At 39.4% G+C, this 24,533-nt stretch overlaps 2 protein-coding genes across 2 annotated transcripts in view; both read left to right on the top strand.

Moving 5' to 3' along the window:
- The first annotated feature begins 1,207 nt into the window (after nucleotides 1-1,207).
- Nucleotides 1,208-9,596, top strand: golga5 (golgin A5). The gene is made up of 13 exons (XM_041811837.1): nucleotides 1,208-1,379; nucleotides 3,820-4,476; nucleotides 5,381-5,587; nucleotides 5,674-5,893; nucleotides 5,977-6,100; nucleotides 6,183-6,386; nucleotides 6,491-6,661; nucleotides 7,183-7,311; nucleotides 7,640-7,738; nucleotides 7,850-8,069; nucleotides 8,793-8,892; nucleotides 8,992-9,055; nucleotides 9,137-9,596. Exons 2-13 carry the CDS (start codon nucleotides 3,828-3,830, stop codon nucleotides 9,215-9,217), a joined length of 2,268 nt encoding a protein of 755 aa, XP_041667771.1. The 5' UTR covers nucleotides 1,208-1,379; nucleotides 3,820-3,827; the 3' UTR covers nucleotides 9,218-9,596.
- A 2,197-nt stretch (nucleotides 9,597-11,793) lies between these two features.
- trip11 (thyroid hormone receptor interactor 11) overlaps nucleotides 11,794-24,533 on the top strand; it is a 31,560-nt gene continuing 18,820 nt past the window's right edge. Inside the window, exons 1-5 of the mRNA XM_041812252.1 lie at nucleotides 11,794-12,369; nucleotides 19,065-19,141; nucleotides 22,430-22,540; nucleotides 22,819-23,109; nucleotides 24,087-24,155. Of these exons, the coding sequence (XP_041668186.1) occupies nucleotides 12,231-12,369; nucleotides 19,065-19,141; nucleotides 22,430-22,540; nucleotides 22,819-23,109; nucleotides 24,087-24,155 (687 nt within the window). The 5' untranslated portion in view covers nucleotides 11,794-12,230. The remainder of the gene's footprint in view (nucleotides 12,370-19,064; nucleotides 19,142-22,429; nucleotides 22,541-22,818; nucleotides 23,110-24,086; nucleotides 24,156-24,533) is intronic.

Genomic DNA, 24,533 nt, shown 5'->3' with positions numbered 1-24,533 from the left:
TTCTTGCCAATGAGGAAAGATCATATTTTTTGTACAGCACCTCAGTGGCTACTTAGTTCTCAGTGCTTAAAGCAACTTTAAATCAAACACTTTATACCTTTACCTGAGTAGATTTTGTAAGCTAATACACAGCAAAATTGACAGTGTTAATTACCCTCATATAGAGTAAAATTTAAGGCTTTAAAAGTGTATATATTGGTCAACTCTACATAGAATTTAATCACACCTTTGAATTATTAGGTATCTGATAACCTGACAGCCTCATTGCAAGGCAATACATAATGAAGAAGAATATGCACTATGCATATTTAATGAAGGCTTAAAGTCACAGACAAGAACTCTAACTTAGTGGATAACTTCACTCACGGTGCAAATGTGCCTTACATAAAAAACAATAACAATCCACCTGAAACTAGAGAAAAAGAACCCCAGCTGGGATCACTGTACATCCAAGCACAACTAAACACATATGTATAAACACTCACCCACACATCCCCCCAGATTTGAATCCACAGTGGGCAGAGCTTAGCTCAGTTCACTCTTTATAAAGTTGGACTAACACTCATGATCAACACAGGGAAATAACTCCAACACTGAAGACTATTTCACTCAGTATGGGGTTGAAATTACACTTTGGGACTTAAAACCAAGTCTGACATGTTTAACCCTGAGCTATCTTTATTCCAGTTTTTACTGTGTACAGCAGCTGTTTTGGGATGTGATGTGGAATCATTTTCTCTGTGATTCTGAGTTGTCAAAAGAGGCAGAAGAAGTAAGAAAGTGTCATACTCAAGTAAAAGAACAGTTACTCTGGTAGTACTGATGTCAAAATGTACTCAAAAAGCACAAACTCCTAAAAAACGCAATTACAGTACTTTGAGTAAATATCATTAGTTATTTTTCACCCCTAGAATATAAACAAAAAAATAGAATTAATGTGACTCTACAGTATAATAGTTTAGATTTAAAATCCATACCATTTTGTAAACAAAACCTTTAAATTCCTGTCTTTAATTTAAAAAATGTATTTTTGCTTTGAGAATAATTTCTTTTAAAATAGCTTTATCCTCGTTGCCTAATAGTGTTTTCATTGATGAAATCTGTGGTGGTAAACTCCCGAGTCCGGAGGTGGATGATGAGAATCTCTAATTTCATTGGCTGACTTCTGATCAGGCTTCTCTGCGGTCGCTCTGTTTGGGGTCCTTCCTCGGAGCGCTTCCTGGTCCACGTATTGAGAAGATCCCTAACATCCTCTTTGACAGATAATGACATTAGTCTGTGTTTATCTTAAAGATATTTTTCTTACATGTTCACCCGTCAAAGCCCGGCGGTAGCCAGCTGACCTGGGACGTTTTCAGACGTTGACGTCGTTTTAACCGGTACGTTTGACTCTGTTCTTTAACAGACAGCTAGCATGTTAGCTTTGGCACTGATGGAGGTAATCTAGGACCTGCTCTGTTTACACTTGTTTTATGATAACGTAAGCTCAGCTGGTGGCGTGTCCAACCTATTTCTATGGACTTATCACTGAAATAATGAAATGTCGTTTGTGTAACTTTCTAAACAGCTTGGTTCTGTTGGTTTATTTAGCTAGCATGATACCTGGTCAGGAATTTCTTGGTAATTTATTCCCTAAGTTTTGTCTCTCAGGTTGTTTTAAAAGAAAACACGATTCTTCACTGATCACTCAATGTTCACAACAATGACTGTATGGATTATGAAAACAAGTGCCGTCTATGTCGCTATTATGCTATTAGACATTTAGTCGTTGCATTAAAGAAGCTTTAAGGTGTATCCCAAACGCTGCATGGATCAGGAACCATAGTTGCATAGTCGTTAAAGTGTTTACTCAGGTACAGACATGCTAGAATATAGATGACTAATAATGCAAATGCGACCAAAATAGGCCTTTTAGAGTTGGTACAGCAGATGGTATTTTCAAAATGACTAGAAAATGTGACCTCCCTTTCTGTTTATCAGATATTTAATCATAAACAAAGCAGTATTTTGCAGAAAAAGGGGCTGATTGGTTCTTAAGGTGAGTGGTTCCCCACCATTTTCCTTCCACTCTCTCACAAAAACAGGCGCATTACTGCACAATATAAAATAACTTGTATTTGATTTAATAATGCTCTGAATCAGGAGCTGCACAGGAGTTAGCACTGTTGCTTCACAGCAGGAAGTTTCCTGGTTCAAATCCTGGTTGACCAGCAGTGTTAATTTTGTTTACTAAAACTTTGACTGGAACCAGTCCACTCAGCCTCTTGCTCAATGACAGATGGCATGGCATCCAGCCAAGTAGCAGCATCTTTTTGAGTGTTGGTACAAGTTTTTTTTACTCATTATTAGTGTCTATATACCCTTGAATAATCTGATTTTTGCTCTCTAACCAGTAGCGCAGTAGTTTTCACACTTTATTTGCCAAAGTCACACCTAAGATTAAGCCAGAATCCATGCAAAGCAGATGTTAAAGTATTTTTAATAGGTTTATAGTTGTAGTTGTAACATACAGTTGAACAGTATCCCAAGGCACACTTAAGCTTGACTGTCCTTGCTACAACATTTGAGAACCACTGCAACAGAGTATACAACAGATACAAACAGATTTGAGTGCAAAGTTTAGGATTTTGTTGAAACCTGCACACCTGTCTCTTGATAAAAGAGTTAAAGACTTCGGCTACGTTCACACTGCAGGCCTCAATGCACATTTCTGATCTTTTCTCAGATCTTATTTTTTGTTCAGCTGTTCACACTGCAGTCGGCTTCCAGAAGGTCAGATCTGATTTAGAACCACATATGAAAGCGGTCTGAATTAGATTCAAAAAGTTCAGATTCAATGTGACTTACGCTGTCCACACTGTCAGAAAAAAATCAGATATGAGTCACATTTGAGCAAAAAATCAGATTCAGGTCACTTTTAACTACAGAGTAAACACAGCCTTGGTGATGCAGATTAGATAGGATTATTCATCTTTCTGCACCCGTTTATTCAAGAGGTTTTATGTTTTGAATTGAATAGTTTTTCCTTTGGTCTTTAAATGAAATAAACTAATGAATAAAATAAATATACTTGGAAATTTGGTGCCAACGAGAACTGCCAAAGGCTCTTGGGACAGAACAATTCATCAAGTAAAATTGTTTTTAATTTTTTTATGTCCTTTATTTTTATGGTGTGCTTTCTCAGCTGCTCAAACCTTTTTGTGTCCATGCACTTTAATTGCTGCATCATTGTCAACCATAATTGTTATGTACTGAGTCTTTTCTGTACATGCATAGGCACCGTAACAGTCTGTGTGCAGTATTAACTGTTATATGTTGTATGTCATGTATCTGAAAAATAGAAGAGAAATTTAGTTTGTGTGGCCAGAGTGTGTTTCCTGCACTGTTGTATTGTTTAAACTGAATGTGCATTAAATTGAAAATATTATGAAAAACAGAGGTTAAATTAAATGTAATTTAAAGCTGATTAAATGCATCTCTTCTTCTTCCATCCATTTTTTAAACTCCTCCAACCCCTTAGCCAAAAAAAAAAATTATAAGGACTTGGTTATTCTGATGGTACTATGCATTTAATACAATGCTACATAGACACTACTGGCCAACATGGTGTGTGAGCAGACGTTAAATAACTAATGGAACTTTTGGTATGTTCATATGTGAGTCTAATGGATGTAAATGTTTATTATATTGGCTGAAATCTGAACTAAATGTAATTTTCTGTCACTCACTTATAGAAAATGACATTTTCATGAACCTCCAATCTTGAATGCACACATACCAACTGCTAGTTTAATTGTGTTTTTGTGTTTCTACCATTAGGTTACAAAATGTCTTGGTTTGCTGACCTGGCTGGCAAAGCTGAAGACTTCCTGAACAAAGTGGACCAGGGAGCTGCCTCTGCCCTGACCAAAAACCAGACAAGAAGCTCCTCCTTTTCTTCTTCCTACGGAGGAGAGCCAGCTGTTAACCCTGAGTACAACACAGCAGCGTATAAGACCGACACAGCCGTGACTCATCACACCTATGCATCCTCTCATGATGCTCCCAGCTACATCTCTTCAGCAGCTGGAAACATCAAGAGAACCAGCGCCACCATGCTGGCTGGCACCGCCAACGTGTCCAGCACCCCGCCTGGTTCCGGCAGCACAAACTCTGCCAAGGTCTCGTCTGGCTTTGTGAGGCCTAAAAAGAGCGAGCAGGACATGGACGATGACATGCTGTTTGACTTTCTGAACAGCTCGGACCCTCCAGTTAGCAGCAGGCGGGATTCAAGAAGAGAACTTTTGAAAGCAACAGTTCCCGTCACTGAGGCCCAAAGTCTAACACCCCCAACATCCACCACTCCTCACCCGGTCCCCTCTGCTCCGTCCACGCCCCCCTCCACCAGGGGTGTGTCCAGGGCCTCCAGCATGAGCTCACTGTCTGCTCACAGCATCAAAACATCAGAGGAGAGCTTAGCTAAAGAACCAAGCAATGGTAGGTTTAATAACACCCTGCTTTACTCATTTCACTTTAATTACCAAGGTTAAACAAATCTGTCTTTATATATTAAATTATTTTATTTAGTTGCAAATTAAAACCTTGAAAAAACTTGTGTGTCCTTCTGGCGGTCTTTAGTGTGGGGATCCAACTGAAAGTCAGAAATCTGAGCACTCAGAGGGATTATTGATAAAAATCCTTTATTTCATCAGGGCTCTGATCCACTTTTTGGGACCCAACCCACCAGTTGAGAACCACAGGTCTAGACTTTCATTCTTTGTAAGCTGTCTTTAAGGAAATTTATTGTGAATTGGCACCATAAAAATAAATATTGGCTGACTGATTGATTGGAAATGGTTGTATTGGAGCAATTAAGACAGTTTGCACAAGTTTTTCTGCTGCTGTTTTGGAGTTAAAAATAATAAATTATCTGGTACTGGGTGCCTAGGAAGCTTGTCTCTCTTCCTGTGGCTTTGAAAGAGGATTTTTATGTTTTGTTTTCTTCTCAAGATTTATTTTGGGCTTGTTGTGACTTTATTGATAGAGGAGGACAGTGGACAGAACTGGAAACGGGGACGAGAATGGGCAAGGGACAGAGACGTGCAGAAAAGTGTCATAGGCTGGATTTGAACCTGGGCCTGCCCGCGCACATTGGGCGGCCATGTGCACCCCAGGATTTTTCTGTTTTTTAACTTGTTTATAAGTTTAATATTCTGCTAACATGACATCCCAAGTCTTACAGTATTTGATAGTTCTTATGCTGTATAATCACAGCAGAGCCACTTAGCAGCCATATTTGTTTCTTCATATCTATAAATTGCAAATTAAAAGCTATTTTTAAGCCTATATATCGGAATTATCTTAACTTATTCTCTATGTATTTCTTACTTGGTCACCACAGAGACACCTGAGAGTTCAGACTCCAGCTTAGCAGCCCCTCAGGAGGGCAGTCGACCCCAGGAACCCCCTCCACCACCTCCTCCAGAGGAGCCACAGAGTCAGATCCTGTCTAGTCTGCGTCTGGAGAACCAGCTGCTGAGGAGTGAGGTGGCTTCACTCAACCAGGAGATGGCTTCAGTCATCCAGAGAGCAAAAGACCTACAAGACGGTGAGTGATGAGGAAAAGAAATAAATGTCTGTCCGACAGTCCTACAGCTTTTTCTCTGTATTGATTAGTTGTTTCTGGTCCTACAGAACTCAATCAGACCCGCTTACGTGCAGATCGGTGGAACTCGGAGCAGTCTCAGACTGACCGGATGTTACGGGAACTTCGGTCGCAGGTTGATGACCTCACGGAAGCCCTCTCTGCCAAAGATGGTCAACTTGCAGTCTTGAAAATTCGACTCGATGAAGCTGATCAGGTGCTGAAGTCTCGCAGCGCTGCATTAGACGAGGCACAGAAGGAAAGGTCAAGGTATGTTGTCTGATACATTTTCCAGTTTGAGATTTTATCCCGTTTTTGAGGAAATGTTTTAAAGGATATTTTCTCACTTGCAGAATCATTCAGGACCACTCAGAAGGGAGCAGCATGCACACCCAGGCTCTTGAAACGATCCAGGAGAGGCTACGAGAAGCGGAGCTCGCTCTCAGGAGAGAACAGGACAGCTACCGGCAGATGCAGGTTCATAAGACGCCTTTCTTCTTCAGTTTTATCCAGCTTTTTTAAGTTTTAAGTGGCATCATAATTCTCTGTTTCTATGCAGAGTGAGTACGCTGGCCGTCTGTCCAAAGTAGAGGCAGAGAGGCAGATCCTTGCTGAGACGGTGACAGCAGCAGAGCGCCGAGTGACGGAGGAGAAGCTCCGCGCCGACGACCTCCAACAGCAACTGAAGAGTTCCAAAGCGGCAGCAGAGAGCGCCAAACAGGAGCTACAAGACTACAAGCACAAAGCCTCACGAATCCTACAAGTAAGACTTCATGTCTTTTTGATGTTTTGCATACAGATTGAGACTTTCTTTAAGGATTGCATTTCTTGTGTAGCTTGTTTTTAACATGTTTGAATGATCTTTAGTCCAAAGAAAAGTTGATCAGCAGTCTGAAAGAGGGATCTGGTTTGGAAACTCTGGATGGGAGCGGGGCGATGACTCTGGAGCTGGAGGATCTACGTCACGATAAGGAGCTACAGAGAGAGGAGATCCAAAAACTACAGGGACAACTGCACACGCTACGGACAGAAATACAGGTGAGCATGCAAAATCACACAGTCAGAGGGATCTCAAACAAAATGGAAACCTAGCAGGCAAGCATGAGAGTAATTCCCTGCTGCTCAATGCCTATCCTCCCACCTCAGAATAAAAACAAACAAAGTAAAAATATGAGGCTGAGCTGTCATCATTAGATATTATTACCCCTAAAGCATGTTAATAGTTACTCTTAGCATCATCTATCAGTGTCAACACTGAGGCAGAAAGAGGCCTTGATGTGCCAGTTTAACTGGTATTGGATTAACTGGTGATAGTCCAGGCAGATGTTTCAGGGGCGTAGCTTTTGATGACTCTTGTTTACTTTCCAAATAATGTTAAACATGCAATTATGCCGCTCCCCTCTCTGTTATAAGACTTTATTAGTGCCTGAGGAGACATCAATGTCACAAGAAGTGTTTGTGGGGTCACAAAGTTTAAAGCCTTGGAAAGAAGATGGAGGTGACTGTGCTCAGAACTCTTCAGCTATGGTGTTAAGCTGTACATGTTTTTTCTCTGACAGGATTTGGAGAATCAGGCTCTGACAGAGGCAGAGACGTGGCGGGAGCAGCAGGTGCAGTTAGAGGAGCAACAAGCTGCACAGAACAGAGCCAAGCAGGAGGTGGAAGCTGAAGTGGAGCGCTACAAACAGGTATGGAGGAGTGAAAACCAAGCACAAAACCAAGTCAAATTTATCAAACCTCAAGGAAATTCTTGTTTCAAGCTGCAGTGGCACAGTTGAAATTAAAAGTACTAGTTGGATGGAGGTGAAATTTGAAGCATCCATGCCTTCAGAAGGATGAATAGGCATGTGACAAGTTAAGATACCTGGTTATATAAATGCAACAGTGATGGAATTCATGCAAAGATGCCGAAATAGAGGAAGCATTCACAGATATCCTGAAATCCTAATTTCTCATAATTTTATAATCAAAGTCCTGATTTATGTGGTACACTTCTGTGTTTTTCTTAAATCACAGGAGGTTCAGTACCTGGAGGAGGAGCATCATCGAGCCAAAACCACCCTGCAGAGCAGGATCAAGGACCGAGAAGATGAAATCCAGAAACTCAGGAACCAGGTCAGTCCTTTGTTGATACACTATGGATGTAAATGTTAAGCTCCTTCCTTACCCCTGAATCGAACAGTGAATTTTAAGGTTTATAGGGAATTCTCACATGTATTCCTCCAGCTGACCAACAAGACTCTGAGCAACAGCCAAACTGAGCTGGAGAACCGTCTCCACCAGCTGACGGAGACCCTGATCCAGAAGCAGACTATGCTGGAGGCTCTGGGCACAGAGAAGAGCTCTTTGGTCTTCCAGCTGGAGCGTCTGGAGCAGCAGCTGAAGAATGCTCAGAGCGGACAGAGCGGAGGACCGACCATCAACATGAGCGGTCTGGAGGGACCAGGTAGGAGGGCTTTTCAGGAGAGGGTCCATGTGTGTCTGATTATCTGCTCAGCTTATTTAAAAGGCTTCAATTTTAAAATCAGTTTTACTCCATTTTTAATGCAGTTACAATACAGTTTTTTCTTGTTTCTATTTCTAGTACCTGAAGTTTTTGGCACAAACAAGGGTTCTTATGACAGCAGAATCTTAGTCTTTCACATAATAATACAATTAAAAATCATATGATTTTAAAACCTGTTTTTATAACTCCTGTGCATCCAATATTGGGAACTCTCTTGTTTTCAGTTACAGGCAAACTCATTCAGCATTTGTAAATGAAGTTTATGCTATTAAAAAAGGAAGGACGAGTATGAATGTAGTTCAGTTTTACTCTGACATCATGACAAGTCGAATCGAACCGCTTCATCTCAGTTTTCATTTCTGATTCTCTCATCATCAGAGCTACTGTGCCTAAAAAAATCCATGATGGTGTAGTTGGCCTCTTTTTTTTTTTCAAAAGCTGCCAACTTTTTTACCCTTTGTTTCAAGCATCACTTTTGGTTTTCAAGTCTGGTTAAAAAAAAGAAAAAACTATAGAGCTTTGTCTGAGAAAACAGAAGATGTGCTTAAATTGGGTCCAGGGAACGGGGTCTCTGCATGTTTTATTGGCTCAGTTGTTCATCAGATATCCTAGACCTCTATTGGTATCAAAAGTTTTTAAGTTTCATGTGTGTTTAATTGTCAGGGGCTCGACAGAGAAACACACCGGTCCTTTTCAGTGATCAGGACAGTCCAGGAGTGTATGGACAAGTACGCAAGGCAGCCAGCACCATCGACCGCTTCAGGTAACTTTAAAATTCTCTCCAATGATCCTATTCTATAATACTATTGTTTCTATATGAGATAAAATCCCACATGATTAATGGAACATGTCATCTTTACAGCATCAGACTTGGCATCTTCTTGAGACGTTACCCTGCAGCCAGAGTCTTTGTTATACTGTACATGGTGAGCATTTCTTTACACTCACTTACGTGTGTCTAAAGTCTGGTTCATCAAAGAAATTAACATCTAATCTTCTTTCTACAGGCCATTCTGCACCTCTGGGTCATGATAGTCCTCCTGACGTACTCTCCAGAAATGCACACTGGTCATCCTGATGGAAGATAGAATTTTTTATTTTTATGGTTGTGTGTTAAAAGATTTTTCTTCCTACAGCCCTCGATGTGAGGACGGTACAAGCTGCTAGGATGTGGGCTCTGGGTCCTGACTCTCCCTGTTTTGCACAGATATGCTAAGATTTAAAGTAATATCCTCTAAATTAATTCTTTATTATTTCCAGCTGAGGATTGATATATAACAGCTGTCAAATGGACAGTTTTGAAGTAATTACAGAGAGATGTTTGATGAACTGGTGGTCTGCTGAAAGGATGTTAATTCAAAGGTGATCTCACATCTGGTCTTCTCATCATCTGCTGTCCCTGACCCCTGACCTCTGGAGAGATTGTATTTAACACTATGTAAAAAAAGAATCTTTTAATAAATGAGTGAAAACAAACAAAGCCTGAGTTTTTTTCTAATAGATTACCCATTTTAAATATAGAAGTTTATGATTTTGCATTTGCATTGCAGCATTGGTTGGTAATTTAGAGGCCCCAGACAGAGACCAGTATGAGGCCATTCTCCATGTATCTACAAGGAAGTCAAAGCAAGTGAAGAAAATATTTTAAGTGCTAAGGCTGTCAGTACTAAAACATTAATCACCATTAATTAAAGTCTGTAACTAGTGCATTCATTTTTAAATTGCAGTTAATTGCATGCTTTATTGTCCCTTAAACACACTTTGGCTAAGCTACTGCGGCCACAGGGATGTAAAATAATTCCACCACTTCTCCTTAATGTCTCATTTCACTTTCTCTCTCCATATTTCCTGTCTGTCTTTAGTTGTCCCATCAATAAAGGCAAAAAGGCCCTCAAAAATCTTTTAAACCTCACAGGTCAGTGGACAAGTCAAAAGTCATTTACACCTTATTCTATTAGACATTTAACTTTTTACAGCCCCCTTATTTCCTTTTAAATCCATAGCAAGTTCATTTTATCGGTTAAGTTCATGTCATAATTGTTCTTATTTTCTTTCAGAACAAAAGCTGGACTGTTTCCAAATAGGAAGTTAATCAACCATAGTTTAAGACTAGGGCTGTCACGATATCAGATTTTCACTTCACGATTATCATGGGCAAAAAATGTCACGATAACAGTATTATCACGATATCAATGAAAATTTAAAAAATAATAGGACAATCAATCACATTTATCTTTAACTTTATTTATGTTGTGTTCTCTCTTTTGGTCTAAGGAGGTACTGAAACAATATGAAAACAGTAACTGTACAACTGCATATAAAAAGTGCAATTACATTTGATAACTAGTTAAAAGGTAACCAGATGAAAACAAACAGAAAATCCACAAGGTGCAGCATCTGCTATAACTACAATATTAACTGAAACAAAATCATTTGTGGATAGCAGGGGACACAGCATTTGTATGCAACTGAAAAATGACAAGTAATAACTTCGGAATAATCCAATGTCTACTAACCAATTCCTGGCATATTTTTCTTTTTGTTTCCAAACTGTGTTCAAGTGGCACTGGATCATTTACACGATGTTATCATATGTACATTTTAAACACGATATTGAAATTTCATTTTTTAATATCACGATTATCATCAATACCGGTATATTGCGACAGCCCTATTTGAGACAGCAGAAAATGATTGAAAAATTAAACAAAAACAGAGGGTCAGCACCTCCAAGTCTGAGACGACAGTCCTCTGTTTTGTCCCTCCAGGTGAGGAGTGAGTCTCTGCCTCAGGGGAAGGAGTTCAAGTATCTTGGGATCCGGCTGGGAGGAGACCTCAGGGAAGACCCAGAAGCCACCGGAGGGATTATAAATCCTGTCTGGTCTGGGAACGCCTCAGGATCCCCCAGAAGGAGTTAGAAACAATGTTAATTTTGTCGACTAAAACTATGACTAAAATTATTCGTCAACAGCCTTTTTTTCCATGACATAAACTAGACTAAGACTAACAAAAATAGATCTGTAAAGACTAAAACTGACAAAAACTAAGTTTAGTTTTCATCAAGATGACTAAAACTAGACCAAAATGTAATTTAGTTTTTGTTGGACATTCAAAATCTGTGATATTTCTCCACTGTGGGTAAATCTGTCAAAATACAATGCACCTGTAGCTATTCTGCCTCTCAGCAGGGCCCCAAGGTTTGGCAGGGTGCAGAGAACACTCTACGATGACTTGGTGCCAGATTTAGGCAAAAATATTCAAAATGTGAAGGTTTGGTAAATTGTGATTAACAACCGAAATTCTAAAAATAATTGGGTTAAACTTTGAAATTATTCCAACCCTTAGTAATACCCAAATATCCAATAATACTTGCTCATCACCTCTTGGAAGAGCATCAAAACTCAAACTCGGCATTAATTATATATTGAACTATTTATCTATTTTTTCATGTATTAGTTTGTTTCTGTATTTTGTGGAATTAATGTTCTATGTAATTTTTCATTATTCAATAAAGCATAAACAAAAAAACAAAACAAAAACAAAAAACGGAGTCCTTAAACTCTTCATGTAGTCTCCGAGGTTCTTGAACGCACCTTCAGTTTGTTGGTCCTCCAGCATCCCACAATGCACCGCGGTGTTTTCAGTGTCCACGTCAAACCTGACAGCCATCGCCGCAGCCGAGCTGATAATGGCTGCAGTTGAGGTGGCACTTTCTGGGCGCTGTGTTGACGGGACTGGCTGTATATCTTCATGAAAACAGCCTTTTAGATTTATGTAGGATTACTATGACCTTCATGTTGAGCCGTTTTATGATTTAGTCGCTGTTTCGTTGTCGTTTATCGTCGGTTAGCTAGCTTGTCTTGGTAAATTCCTCCAGGCGAACGAGCAGCTGTGATTACCGGGCTCTGAGGTAAAAGATCCTCTGACAGCTTAGACAGAGACTTTGTTTGACAACTTCACAGTTTACTTTGAAGTCTCTGTGGTTTAGATTTGACACTTTATCTTAATGACAGAGTTACCAGCTCTACAGTCCGTGCTAAGCTAGTTAGCCCCCGTCCTCTCGGCCGTGCTTTGTTTTGGTTTGGTGTCTCTCCCCTCAGGATGTCATCGTGGCTCGGTGGGCTCGGCTCCGGCCTCGGCCAGTCTCTGGGCCAGGTCGGAGGGAGCCTGTCCTCTTTTACCGGACAGATATCAAACTTTACCAAAGACATGCTGCTGGAAGGAGTGGAAGAAGTAGGAGGTAAGTCATGTGCAAGTTTGACCTCTTTTAAAGCAAAAATATCTTTGTAAGAGTTAGAGGGAATGCACGATATTGGATTTCCTGCCGATATCTGATATGCCGATATTTCCACCAATATACACATCTCTTACTAAAATGTAAGATTTCCTGCACTTCAGTTTTCCTTTACTGACATTTATGGCATTGTATTAGCAGCCATGCATTTTCATGCCTTGTCAATACCAATAATTAAAATTTTAAACTATTGTCTATCCATACTAATATTATGATGATAATCAGACTTAGTTTTACTCCAAACATGAACTTGGTGGTTGTTAGCTCCATTTAGGTTGACAAAATCTGACAAATTTTCAAAACCATGTGTTTTAAAAATTATGAATCGTCTTCTGTATTATCATGACCAACATTAATGCAAAGAGCTGAAGCTTTAGAAAAACTCTCTCCTATATTTATGAAAAGCTCTTGCACACTGTCTAAACTGCACAGATGCTTTGGAAATATTTGGTTTGTATTTGCTTACAATTTGATAGATTGAAATTAGAAATGATCCAATCCTGGGTGCCAAGGACTTCTATTTTTCGCCCGATATCAACACAAATAGATTTGATTTGAAATTTTCAGATGTAAAATTAAATGTTAAGAAAAAAATCCCTTTTTTAATGCACTTAACTTTAATTTAAAACAGCTAGTAAAGCCCATCATGAATAATAGTAATGATATTATAATCTTTAATCAACCTCATTCTTCAAAACCACTCAAAACACTCTAATTTCACTGGCTTAGACATCAGTTTGTCCTCTTTTGTTGTTTTATTTAGCATGGACACAAACTTGAATCCAGTGGAGATGGATTACCCAGCTCCTTCCAGTCTGCAGAGTCTCTTCTTTTCCTTGAATAAGCTAGATCCAGTTTTTTCAGGACCACCAACATATGAGCTAGACTATTCTCCTCTGTAGTCCCCAGCGGTAGACTGTGGCTCAGTAGGTGGAACCCGTTGTCCTGCAATCGGAAGGTTTGGGGTTCAGAATGGGATTTGTTAACCCTTTCATCCCAAGGCCTTTTTTCAGTGTTCAAGCTTGAAAATGACATACCCAAATACAACTGAGTATTCCTCTGTAACTACAAAATCTACATGAACAAGCTTAGCATCAATGTAAAGATCACTCTTTAAAGATTTCAGCAGAGTGTAAAAATCCCTGTAGAAGTTACTGGGACTGAGTAAATACAGATGAATAAAAGCATAACTGATTTTTTTTCTCCCTAAAAAATTTACACTTTTAGAGCAAATATCTCCTGTGTCACTGGCATGAAATATTGTAAAAGTATTGAGGGTGCCTTGTTTGCAGTAAAGTACTGTGTTTAGAGACATCTTTGCATTCAACTGGTTGAGGTCTGAGTTGTGTTTTGTTTAGGTGGAAAAGGTTGTGCTTGTTAGTCTGCTGTGGTCTGTAGGCTTCCAACGGTGTGTGACAGGACTCTGTTGATGAACTTTCAGACTGCCTTTTAAAGGTTTTCCTCAGAGGAGAGCTAGCCCGAGATATGAGGCCTCTAGAGATGAAAGGGTTAATACTGAGCAATCAGTGTGTGAATGTGGAGTGAAAGGATGTGAATGGGTAGGTGTTACTTGCGGTGTGAAACACTTCTTCTAAAAAAGTTTTAGCCCCAGCTCTTTGTGAAAAACCCAACACTCAGCAGTCTGGTACAAAAGATGATGTTGATGACAGCAGCCTTAATGATGATGATGATGATGGTGATGGTATGGAGGTCTCACGATGAGGATTTGTTATGATATTGCTCGGGTGAAGATGTTTAAAAAAACGTTTTTTATAAACTGCATCTGTACACATGCATAGCTTCTAACACTGCGTGGCAGCACCTGTTTCCAATCAGACTTGAATTAGTTTCTGACATTTCTGTTGTTTCCTCCTGGCATCTTTGCTTTTGTTAAGCTTACTCTCAGATGCCCATCCATTCATCCATTTTCCTCCTCTTATCCTGGGCCAGGTTGCAGTGGCAGCTGTTCATCTCATTAGACAAAAGATTCTGCTAAATGAAATTGTAGCAAATAGTAGCAAGAGTGGTTTATGGTAGAACTCATGATCATGATCATGATTATGTTGATCAATATTGAGATCATGCTTGTTAAATAAGATTACACACTATTTTTTAAATCAATCTCAAACATCCTTAACACTCAAATTCACATTATGAACACTCTAATGCCATTAAACAAAAAAAAAGTAGATGAGTGAGAAAATAGGAATTTATAATATTGATAACTTACATTGTCAATAGATAAATGGAATACATTGGTTGTTTTTGAGGTGATGTATTTTTGTGGCCAAAATATCACAACGAAGACTGAGAAACCAACCACGCATGACAATCTGTGTGCCTGTTTGAGCACTACCAACAGTGCTGTAGTAGGGCTGGGCAGTTAATCGCAAATTAGATTAAATTGCAACATGGCCTGCTGCATTTTACAAATCGCAGAAGTTTCAATATTTCTCTAACTTAAAATGTGTCAGAATACCGGTTTAATAAATACATTTTTCAAGTGTCACATTTCTGTTTTATAATGGTTTACAAAACTCCTCCTTTTTGCGTTTTATGTGTTTTTCTTAATCAAAATAAGTGACAAAAATGATAATGCCCTTAAACAGAGCAAATGACATCACATTTGCAATACAAGTAAAAATAGTTATCTCATTCTAAATAAAACTGATGAAGCCTAGCGTTACTTCATGAAAGTCATACCCAAGCTGCGATCAGCTGGTAGCTGGCTTCACCTCCTCCACCCCAGCCGCCTCCTTTATAGCTTAAAGCTTGTTGCACCCTCATATTCAGATTCAAGCTACTATGGATTAATTGCTTCAGAAATAATTTAATTGTTTTCAGTAACACATGGTCTTATTTATGGAATTATTTATTGCTTGAATTTGTCCAAAAATACATAAGATTAACCCAAGAATAATGGCATATTGAATTGCAATATTTTGGGAAAAATTGCAATTAGATTATTTTTTGCCTGTCGTTCAGCCCTATGCTGTAACATCCCTCCAACAGACAGTGTGCAACTTAGAGGACTTAACAAACATATGCCCACTCTTTTGGCGTTCATTCTTCATAAAAAAAATAAGTTCTCTTAATGTAACGATAGATTTTTCAGGGTGATTCCCTGAGACAATCTCGACAAAGTGCTTGAAATAAAAAAAAAATAAAAATAAAAAACCTTGTTCTTATCAAGTGCAAAAATTAAACTTGTAGTTGTCATTGATAAGTGAACCCTAATGGCTAAATGCAGTCTTTAGAGGTTTTAAAAAGCAGAACAAAGACATTTTGAGGTGGCTTTAAGATCCAAAAATCAGCTGGAATGTGTGCAACAAAGCTGACCCCTGCAGCTCAGGTCATATGACTGCTGGTGATGTTAGAAGGCAGTTTCAAAAACTGCTTTATTTGTCTGACACAGAAATAGCACCATCATTTCTGCTTTTAACTCTGGACATTTGATTCATGTTTCATAGAATTATATGGTCAGGGAAAGTTTTTTTACGCTTAGACTATCAAATATCTTCTGTCAAACAGGTTTGTTTCACCTACTTTTTATGATAAAATGATACAGAGTGTGACAAAAATCACAAAATATTCTGTGTATAAATATGGGCAGGTTGGTATTTTCATTTCCTGTTAGTGAGAAGGTCCTCACACACGTTATTGGTCTTTACAAAGAAAAAAATAAGATACTCAGCGATCTTTATTGCAACCAAAGTTCAGATATTTGCATTGAGCAGCTGAACTGATATACTTAATGAAGTGGTCGGTGAGTTTCTGTCTTCCTTGTTGCATCAATGATGCTAAAATAGTTGCTGCAAGAAGCTGACAATACATTTAGTTGCTCTTACATGAGCTAAACATATGGAAACTAATAGTACACCACTTTATAAAAACAGCAAGATTAGTCATTTTAATTTATAAAGCACTTTCTTATCCCATGCTGAAATCTGCTAAAAACCAAAACAACAAGAAACTGTTCAAATGAATCTCCAGCCAGAGAGAGCCACACAGGTGAATCTCACAGATGGAAAAATGTTTGAAGAAAACATTAAATGAGGACACTGATTCTTCTGACCTGATTCACTCAGACAGCTCGTTCCACAGATTTTGGACTCTGACAGTGAAAATCTGTCATCTCTTGTCTTTGAACACTTCTCTCACCTCTGCATAACCTTTGAGATGTATTTAGAAACCAAGCTTTTATTCTTTTTTTTTACCTAGTAGTGGCCCAGATAGAGTTTCAGAGTCCAATTTGATGAGCTCGAGGTCATTTATTGTCAATAAAAGGAAAAAATGAGAGTAATAAACAGATGACCCAATTAGAATAGTACTTAGCACGGACAAATATTTGTGGTCATTTCTGCTTTTGTGCTTCAAGCTCGTTGAATAAACAGGAAAGGAGGGTAGAGAAGAGCGCCAAAGGTCCCACATATCATCTATCACAGGCTCTGTTATGAAATTACACCATTAAACTTTTACTGGTCAGGATCCGTTTCTAACAATAAATTTAACTTTCAAAACAGGCCAAAGACTCTTGGCTCAGCCGGTGTTTAATAATGCACAGTCACACTCCTTTTGTTTTTACATCTGGTTTTATTATAAAGAAGTTATTGTCATCCTGATGCATGAAGCCACATGTTAGTGTGTTTTTGAATTAACTAGATTTCACAAGTCTGAAATCTTTGTCCTCATCTAAGGTTGTTGTTTTGATATGTGAGCTGAGTTTTTCCACACATGCATGTGCAAGAATAAAACCTCAGCACTTATGCATAAACGTTTTTGGTAAGGCTGGATGATGTGGACCTGAAATCATTTTTTAAACTATATGGACAAAAGTATTCGGCCACCTGCCCATTACACCAGTGGGACTGTAATGACATTGACATTGCACTTTCAATTGGGACATTGAGCTTTTATGAGGTCAGGCAATGGATCAGAAGGCCTGGCTCACAATCTCCGTTCCTGTTCATCCCAAAGGTGCTGGATGGGGTTGAGATCGGGGCTCTGTGTTCTTCCACATCAAACTCATCAAACCATGTCTTTCTAGTCCTTGCTTTGTGCACAGCCATGCTGGATTAGAAAAGTGCCTTCCCCACACTGTTGCCACACAGTTAGAAGCGTAGCATTGTCCAGAATGCCTTGGTATGCTGAAGCATTAAGGAGATAAGGGGCCTGGCCCAAACCCTGAATATCAGCCTCATCCCATTATCCCTCCTCCACCAAACTTCACAGTTGACACAGTGCAGTCAGGCAGGTAATGCTCTGGACTAAAGTGGCACTTAAATTAACAGCCAGCTGCACAATGTTAATACAGTGCACACTGGATTTCAGCATGAAGGTTTTTCCTCAGTTTTGGCTCCGAGACAGCAAAAGTCTGAAAGCCTTAAGTCACCAGATGAGCTTTTGTTACTACTTAAACCCCTATCAGCTGATGGAGGAGGGTGACCAGGTTCATAACAGGCTGGTGGGTGTTTGTTATAAAGAGGGTCCTGCTTGTGTAGAGCTGGTAAGACCGCAATGAAGCTTCACATGATTGTAGGAATGAATCCTGGTATTAATGCTTGGAGTGTTGTTTCATGATGTCCAAATAGAGTAAATGATAAAATTCTCCTTCTTATTTGGTGATCTGAACCCAGGAGAGCCATCAGTCTGAAGCCAGCAGAGAGAGAGAGAGATATAAAGGATGACGTAAAGAGAACTTTGGTCCCAAATCTCCAACTCAGCTTCAGACAAAAACCAAAAGTATGATTTCTTATCACAGACTGAGGAGCAGCTGTTGAGTGTACTTACAGTGTAACTTTTTAGTTGTTTTTTAACAAGAACCCCCAGTTTTATTTGTGCCTTTAAGCTTCTGTTTAGTTTTTGTAGGAAGGAATGTTAACAGAGCACTTAGCCTGGTCCAGCTGTAAAGATCACATCGCTCCGAAAGCTCTGCAGACATGTTGGCGTGCTCAGCCAAGCGTGTTTGTTTGTCATGTGAGATGGGTCGCACAGATCTGTGTGTCAGAATGTGACTAAGATAGAGAGGAAGAAATGTCACCAGTTAGTATCTCCTAAATGTTTCTGTGCAATGGTACAAAAACTACAAGAAGAATTTAAGCTCTGGATTTGAAGGCACATTTAGTATCTCTTATGCAGTGATCTTTCTTCGTTACTGGGGCTCATTATTTGGGGATGGAGGCTATGGAACTTCACACAAAGTTTTGGAATTGCTGCAATACCATTGTCAAGATTTTCAATGTTAATTTTGATACAAGGTACTTAAAACAGAGATGTTTCAATGACATTAAATTGTGCAGAAGCTTTAAAAAACTTTTAATACCACAGCTACAAAATTAGGAATCCTAGGCATGCAGTATGGGGAGTATTTTTTGGTTTTAATGTACACAAATTGCAGGCTGACTCCTTCACACTGTACTAATTGCACAAATATATCAGGAACATTTCAGTTCTAAACAATCCCAGTGTTTGTGTTCAGTTAAGACAGTTCTTTGCAGTTTTTGGCTTATACATTCCCCTCCTAAGCTCCTGGTTTATGACACAGATGTCATTTTCATGCATTTCAAGTGATTCATGCATGCTATTCTTACTGTGCCTGGTTGTGCTAACTTTAATGCCATGTTCCCCCCCTGTAACTGCAGATGCTGCCACCGAACTCCAAGTGTCCAATTCCAAACTGGCTGAGGTCGAGGCCGCGTTCGCCACTCAGAAATCCGAGGTGAGACACAACGATCACGCACGGTCTGTATCACAGTTTCTTTTTTGGCTTTTTATTGCAGGAGAAGCTGGAATGCAGCCCTTTTTAGTCTCACCATCTGAGTCTTTGTTTGAAGGGAAATGTCTAATCCCTGAGAGGAGGGTCCACAGAAAATCACATGTTCTGCAGGGAAAAATAGAGCAAGATGTTCCCAGTATTGACTCCTTCCTGTAAATGACCGTGCTGTTACCCCTCTACTTTTTTTTTAGATATGCTTTTGCTGTTTTGTTTTTAGGAAGTGACACAATCATTAGAATAGTAGTTCTTAATTGGTCTAGCTTTGGGACCCACCAGTTTCTTCATTGACAGATTGCTAGGGTTGGGTATCCTGTGGGTGTTTTCCAACACCGGTGTCTGAATCGATACTTTTGAGGGGAAAAAAGGAGTGGAGAATAAATGCTGTCTGGATATCATAAATGATTTGCAGAAATATCTTTATAAGATGCCAGTCAAACATGGGATATTAAAGGAAACTAGTGTAACTCAACGCATAAATCACACTACTTCCATGTGGTATTTCTTGCCCATCATTGGGTGGCAGGGTATCAAAATGAAGTATTGATATCTGTGTTGTAATTCAGTCTGGTAGGTATCGGATGTGTTGGTACCGGTATCGATACTCATCCCTACAAATCTCCACCTAAATTTAAACCCCCCAAAAAAATGCATGTGTATTTAATGGATCATTTTGTAGTTTGAGTATAAGATAGAACAAAATATATGGTTGCAAAACAGAGACATAAACACACGTTTCACACCCCATTTCCACATGAATTCATGTCATATTTTGCAGTTTCTAAGATTTTGAGAAATTCCCCTGTTATTGTGGGAAAAGCAGAGTTGTTTTTGCAAGAACAGGAGACAAAAGAGTTGAAATATTTATAAAACATTTAAATATACCCATTATTATAGTAAAACAGAGAAAAACAACATGTATGGATGCAAATCCACCAAGGGCTGCAGTACTTCTCAGAATTTTCGCCAATTTTTTTTTCAGACATTGGTCGCGACCCACTGAAACCAGCTTCGTGACCCACTTTTAGGTCACGACCCACCAGTTGAGAACCACTGCTTTTTTAAACCGTGTCCTTAGCTTAACATTTTAGCTTCATCGCCCTTTTTAAAGAACATTTTCTGAATCTTAAGTGTTCAACTAATGCACAAGGTACTAAAGCAGCTGATTAGTAAAACTATAAAATGTTGAATGTTTGTGGATTTAAAGGTACAACATGCAGATTTTTTGCGCTGAAATTTCTAAATTGATTTAAAAATGACCTCTTGGGTGCAAATAGTCTAGTGGTTAAGTTGTAGCCCATGTATGCTTGTGGCCTGGGTTCAAGTCTAGCCTCTGGCTCTTTTCCCACATCATTCCTCACTCTCTCATCCCTGTTTCTGAGTCCATCCACCACTGTTCTCTATAAAGGAAGTAGAGCGACACTGTATTGGATTTTTGTCAGTATTTATTTTTCCTATTTGCCAATGCTGATATTTACACCTCGTTTCCACACAGATGTGACTGATGTCCGTATATGTGTAAATATTAGGGGTGGGTAAAAATATCGATTAATCGATGCATCGCAATATTTCCTCCCCCAATTCAATATCGATTCAGCAGATCCTCTGAATCGATTCACCTCCTGGCAAATGGGGGTCACTGTGTGTGTGATTCGCATTGTATGGACGGAGGCCATACACGATCAACCATAACCATGTTATGTGAGGTTTATCACAATTTCCAAGAGGACAGAAATATTATTTAAGTTTACATACACTTTACTTTTTCAGTGTTTATACATAACTGTCATGTTTTTTACTTTTGTTCTCCATATGCACAAATAAGTTATTATTGTGCAAATTTTTATTTTCAGATGTTTTACTGCTCAAAAATGTGAGGTGACTTACCAATTATGTTCACATGGGCATGAAAGTAATTATTAAAAAATTGTCAACAGGTTATTTGTGTATTTCTACTTCTTACTGAATCGACATTGAAGCATTTAAATCAATATCGAATTGAATCAATATCGAATCGCAACCTAAAGAATCGAAATCGAATTGAATCGTGAGGTTCTTAACAATACCCAGCCCTAGTAAATCTATGGACGATGCCCACTAGGGTCCAACACAAGGAACTACACCTTTTTACAGATGAATAAAAATCTGAAAATCTAGCTGTAGCCGTTGGAGAGAGGATAATATTGTCTGTTTTTTTGCTATTAAGCAGTCTGGAATATGTGTTAACTGGAATTTCAGAGATAAAACAGGATATCAAGAAATAACTGCAGAAGTTGGCCAACCAGGAAGGCAACAAGTTTTTCATGTATGGGCATATGAATGACCGAATGTGCTAAGCTAACTTGTTAAGCCATTCAAACGTTCGTTTACATGTTAAATAACCTGTTTTTAATCTATACATCCCGTCCAACTGTTCACTTAAACGTTTGAATATACATCTGATGCTACCAAAATGATCTTACAGTGCTTCATATCAACTGATAATTCCTGATATTTTTCATATCAATGTTGTTAATCTGATTGCATTTTATATCAAGCTGATAAATATGACTCGTTTTAGCCTGTTAGCTAGTTAGCAGCTTGGTCAGCTAGCACACTGCTATACAGTATCTCCAAAAACTACCACAATTTTTTTCAACATACTTGTGGCACAATCCTGCCGAAAATATAACAGAGGGGAGGAGTTTCACAGGCAGGTCGGACAACACGGAGATTCCCATGGGAATGAATGGACTTCCAGATGACGTACCTCAAAAACCATGTGGAAACGAGGGGTTCGGGGTGTAGTGAGATTTGAATGTCAGCTAGTTAATAAAGAAAGCACAACTGATTCTCTGTGACCTCTTTGAATCACCACTGACGTTCTCTCTTCCTGATTGCACTTGATCGAGCTGCATGTTACCTGCGGACTGAGGAAAGTAAATGAACTGTGAAATAAATCTGCTGCTGCTATATTCCTGTAGTCACAGTTAAAAGAATACAGTGTTTAATTAATGTATGAATAGATGCTGATTCTTGCACAGAAATGACTTGCAAAGTTATGATGCTTGTCATTTTGTTTAAGGTTGTTTTATTGCAGAGATGCGGCTTTTTAAAAGTGCTTTTCACCCTCTCCACTGCTTTCCTCTGTTCAACTAAAGCTTCAGATCATCTCCCGGTCAGAGAAACAATAAGTCTGTGAATTTCCTGCCTGTTTCTGCATTATTGACTTTCCCTCTTCTGTTTGTGTTGCAGTACGACAGACTGAGGAAGCTCTATGCTGAGCTGGAGGAGAAACATGAGGCCTCGGAGATCCAGATCAAAGGACAGTCTGCTGAGTACAGAAGCCTCCTGCAACAGAAAGATGTATGTGAATTTAAAAGAGTTAGAATTATGTAGTTTATTTGTGTCTCACCTGTATTGGTGGGATTATCTCAGAGACAAAGTGATGAAAGACAGAGAGAGGAAGACTCCAAGACAATGAAAAAACAGCGTTAAAACATTTATGCTTACAGTAATGTGTGGATGATGGACAGATCTGGGAGTGGAAATATAATAAAGATAATAGTTGATATCTTGACTGCTCTGATATTAACTATAAAGCTTATGGCTCTGTAGTAAAAGATCCTGATGTTTGTTCTCAGGTGGAGATCAGTCACCTGAAAGCTCGGCAGAGTGGACTCCAAGAAGAAGTCCAGAACCTGCAGCAGTCAGCCCAGTCCGCCTCAGCCGGTCCTGCGCTGCTCCCCGTCACCACCTCTGCCTCGTCTACTACCTCCTCCTCAGTGTCCTCCTTCCTTCCTCGTCCCTCGGGGGCCCACCATGATGAGATGGACCTCAGCGATGTCATCTGGTCTCAGCAGGAGATCAACCGGCTGTCGACTGAAGTCCTGCGCCTGGAGGCCGAGGTGGCTCACTGGAGGCGAATGTCTCAGGTAGGGTGAAGACCTGCTGTGAACATTTTGGAGAATAGAGCTATACAAAAACAATGTGCATCTCTTGTATTTGTCCTTTAAGTCAAGCTTTTCACAAACACTGAAAATGCGGAGCATAATCTATTTGACAAAATGTTTCTACCAGAATCTGTGAGCAATGGCAGCTGCAGGTGTAGAGTTTAGCCCAGATGTAGCTGTAGTATAGTGACAGTTTTATCAGGAGCAAAGAGCCACACTTAAAGATCTCTTTGCACATTTACCATCCGGCCTTGGCAAAGGATTTATCCAACAACAAGCTCTGCTGTTAGCAGCCTGTGACAGCCCATCTGGCAGGCTCAGGTTTCTACCAGAGCTGCGCATCCTAACTCATTTTGTCTTGTCTCTCTGATTGGCTCATAATGAATACGACAGACAGTGTTTGTCCAATCACCTTCTGAGGATATACAATACAGTAAGTATTCAGACCCTTTGCAGCAACACTGGAAAGTTATTTCAGGTTCCTCCCATTTCTCTTGATTGTTACTGAGATGTCCCTTCAACTATTAAACTGATGGGACATGATTTGGAAAGCCACACACCTCCCAACAGAAGGCCTCACAGCTGGCAATGATATTAGAGTAAAAACCAAGCCATGAGGTCAAAGGAACTGCATGCAGAGCTCTTCCAAGAGTTGGTTGTCCAGCCAGACGGAGCAATCGGCCTTAGTAGATCCTGTGTGGAGATGGGACAAAGTTCCAGAAGGACAACCATCATTGGAGCCCTCTTCTCATCTGGGATTTATGGCAGAGTGGCTGGATGGAAGCCTCTCCTCAGTGCAAAATACATCAAAACCTGGTTGGAGTTTGTATTAACGCCAAGTGCAATGCAGCAAGACCTAAGTGCTTTAGTCCTTTTTAAAAATTTATTTCAGTTCTTACCTGCAGCAGTTCCATCTTTATATTAACAAGTCCTTAAAAGGTCATACTTTTTATTTTCAGGCGTCCACAGCAGCTGGAGGCGGTAACGGTGATCAGGGTGAGATCCTCAAGCTTCAAAGAACTATAAAGGTGAATTTTGTCATTGCAGCCAGAATGAGTTATATTTAATGGGAGATTTTAAGGTTTAAATCTGTCATAGACACCATTTTTGTGTGATTAATAATGGATTCAAAGTCAGTTATTATGCAAAAAGCATTGTTCCTGCTCATTTCCATTAGAGCTTTAGAACGTCTTTGAGCAAATAGTTTCTGTTGTATTGGCCACAGATGAAGATTTTCTCTCTCATCTCTCTCATCATATTCTGTTAAGCCAGTTGTTTTCAATAAAAGTTAAACACTAAAGAGAAAAAAACATTTAGCTGGCTTATTTGGCATGGAATAAGGGATCATTGAGCTGCTGAAAAGATGTGCAGTTATCTCAAGATTTGTTGGAAACTGATCTATAAGA

Source organism: Cheilinus undulatus, linkage group 18 (assembly GCF_018320785.1).
Source record: "Cheilinus undulatus linkage group 18, ASM1832078v1, whole genome shotgun sequence".
Classification (NCBI taxonomy): Eukaryota; Metazoa; Chordata; class Actinopteri; order Labriformes; family Labridae; genus Cheilinus; species Cheilinus undulatus.
This window is presented reverse-complemented; position numbering and strand designations above follow the sequence as displayed.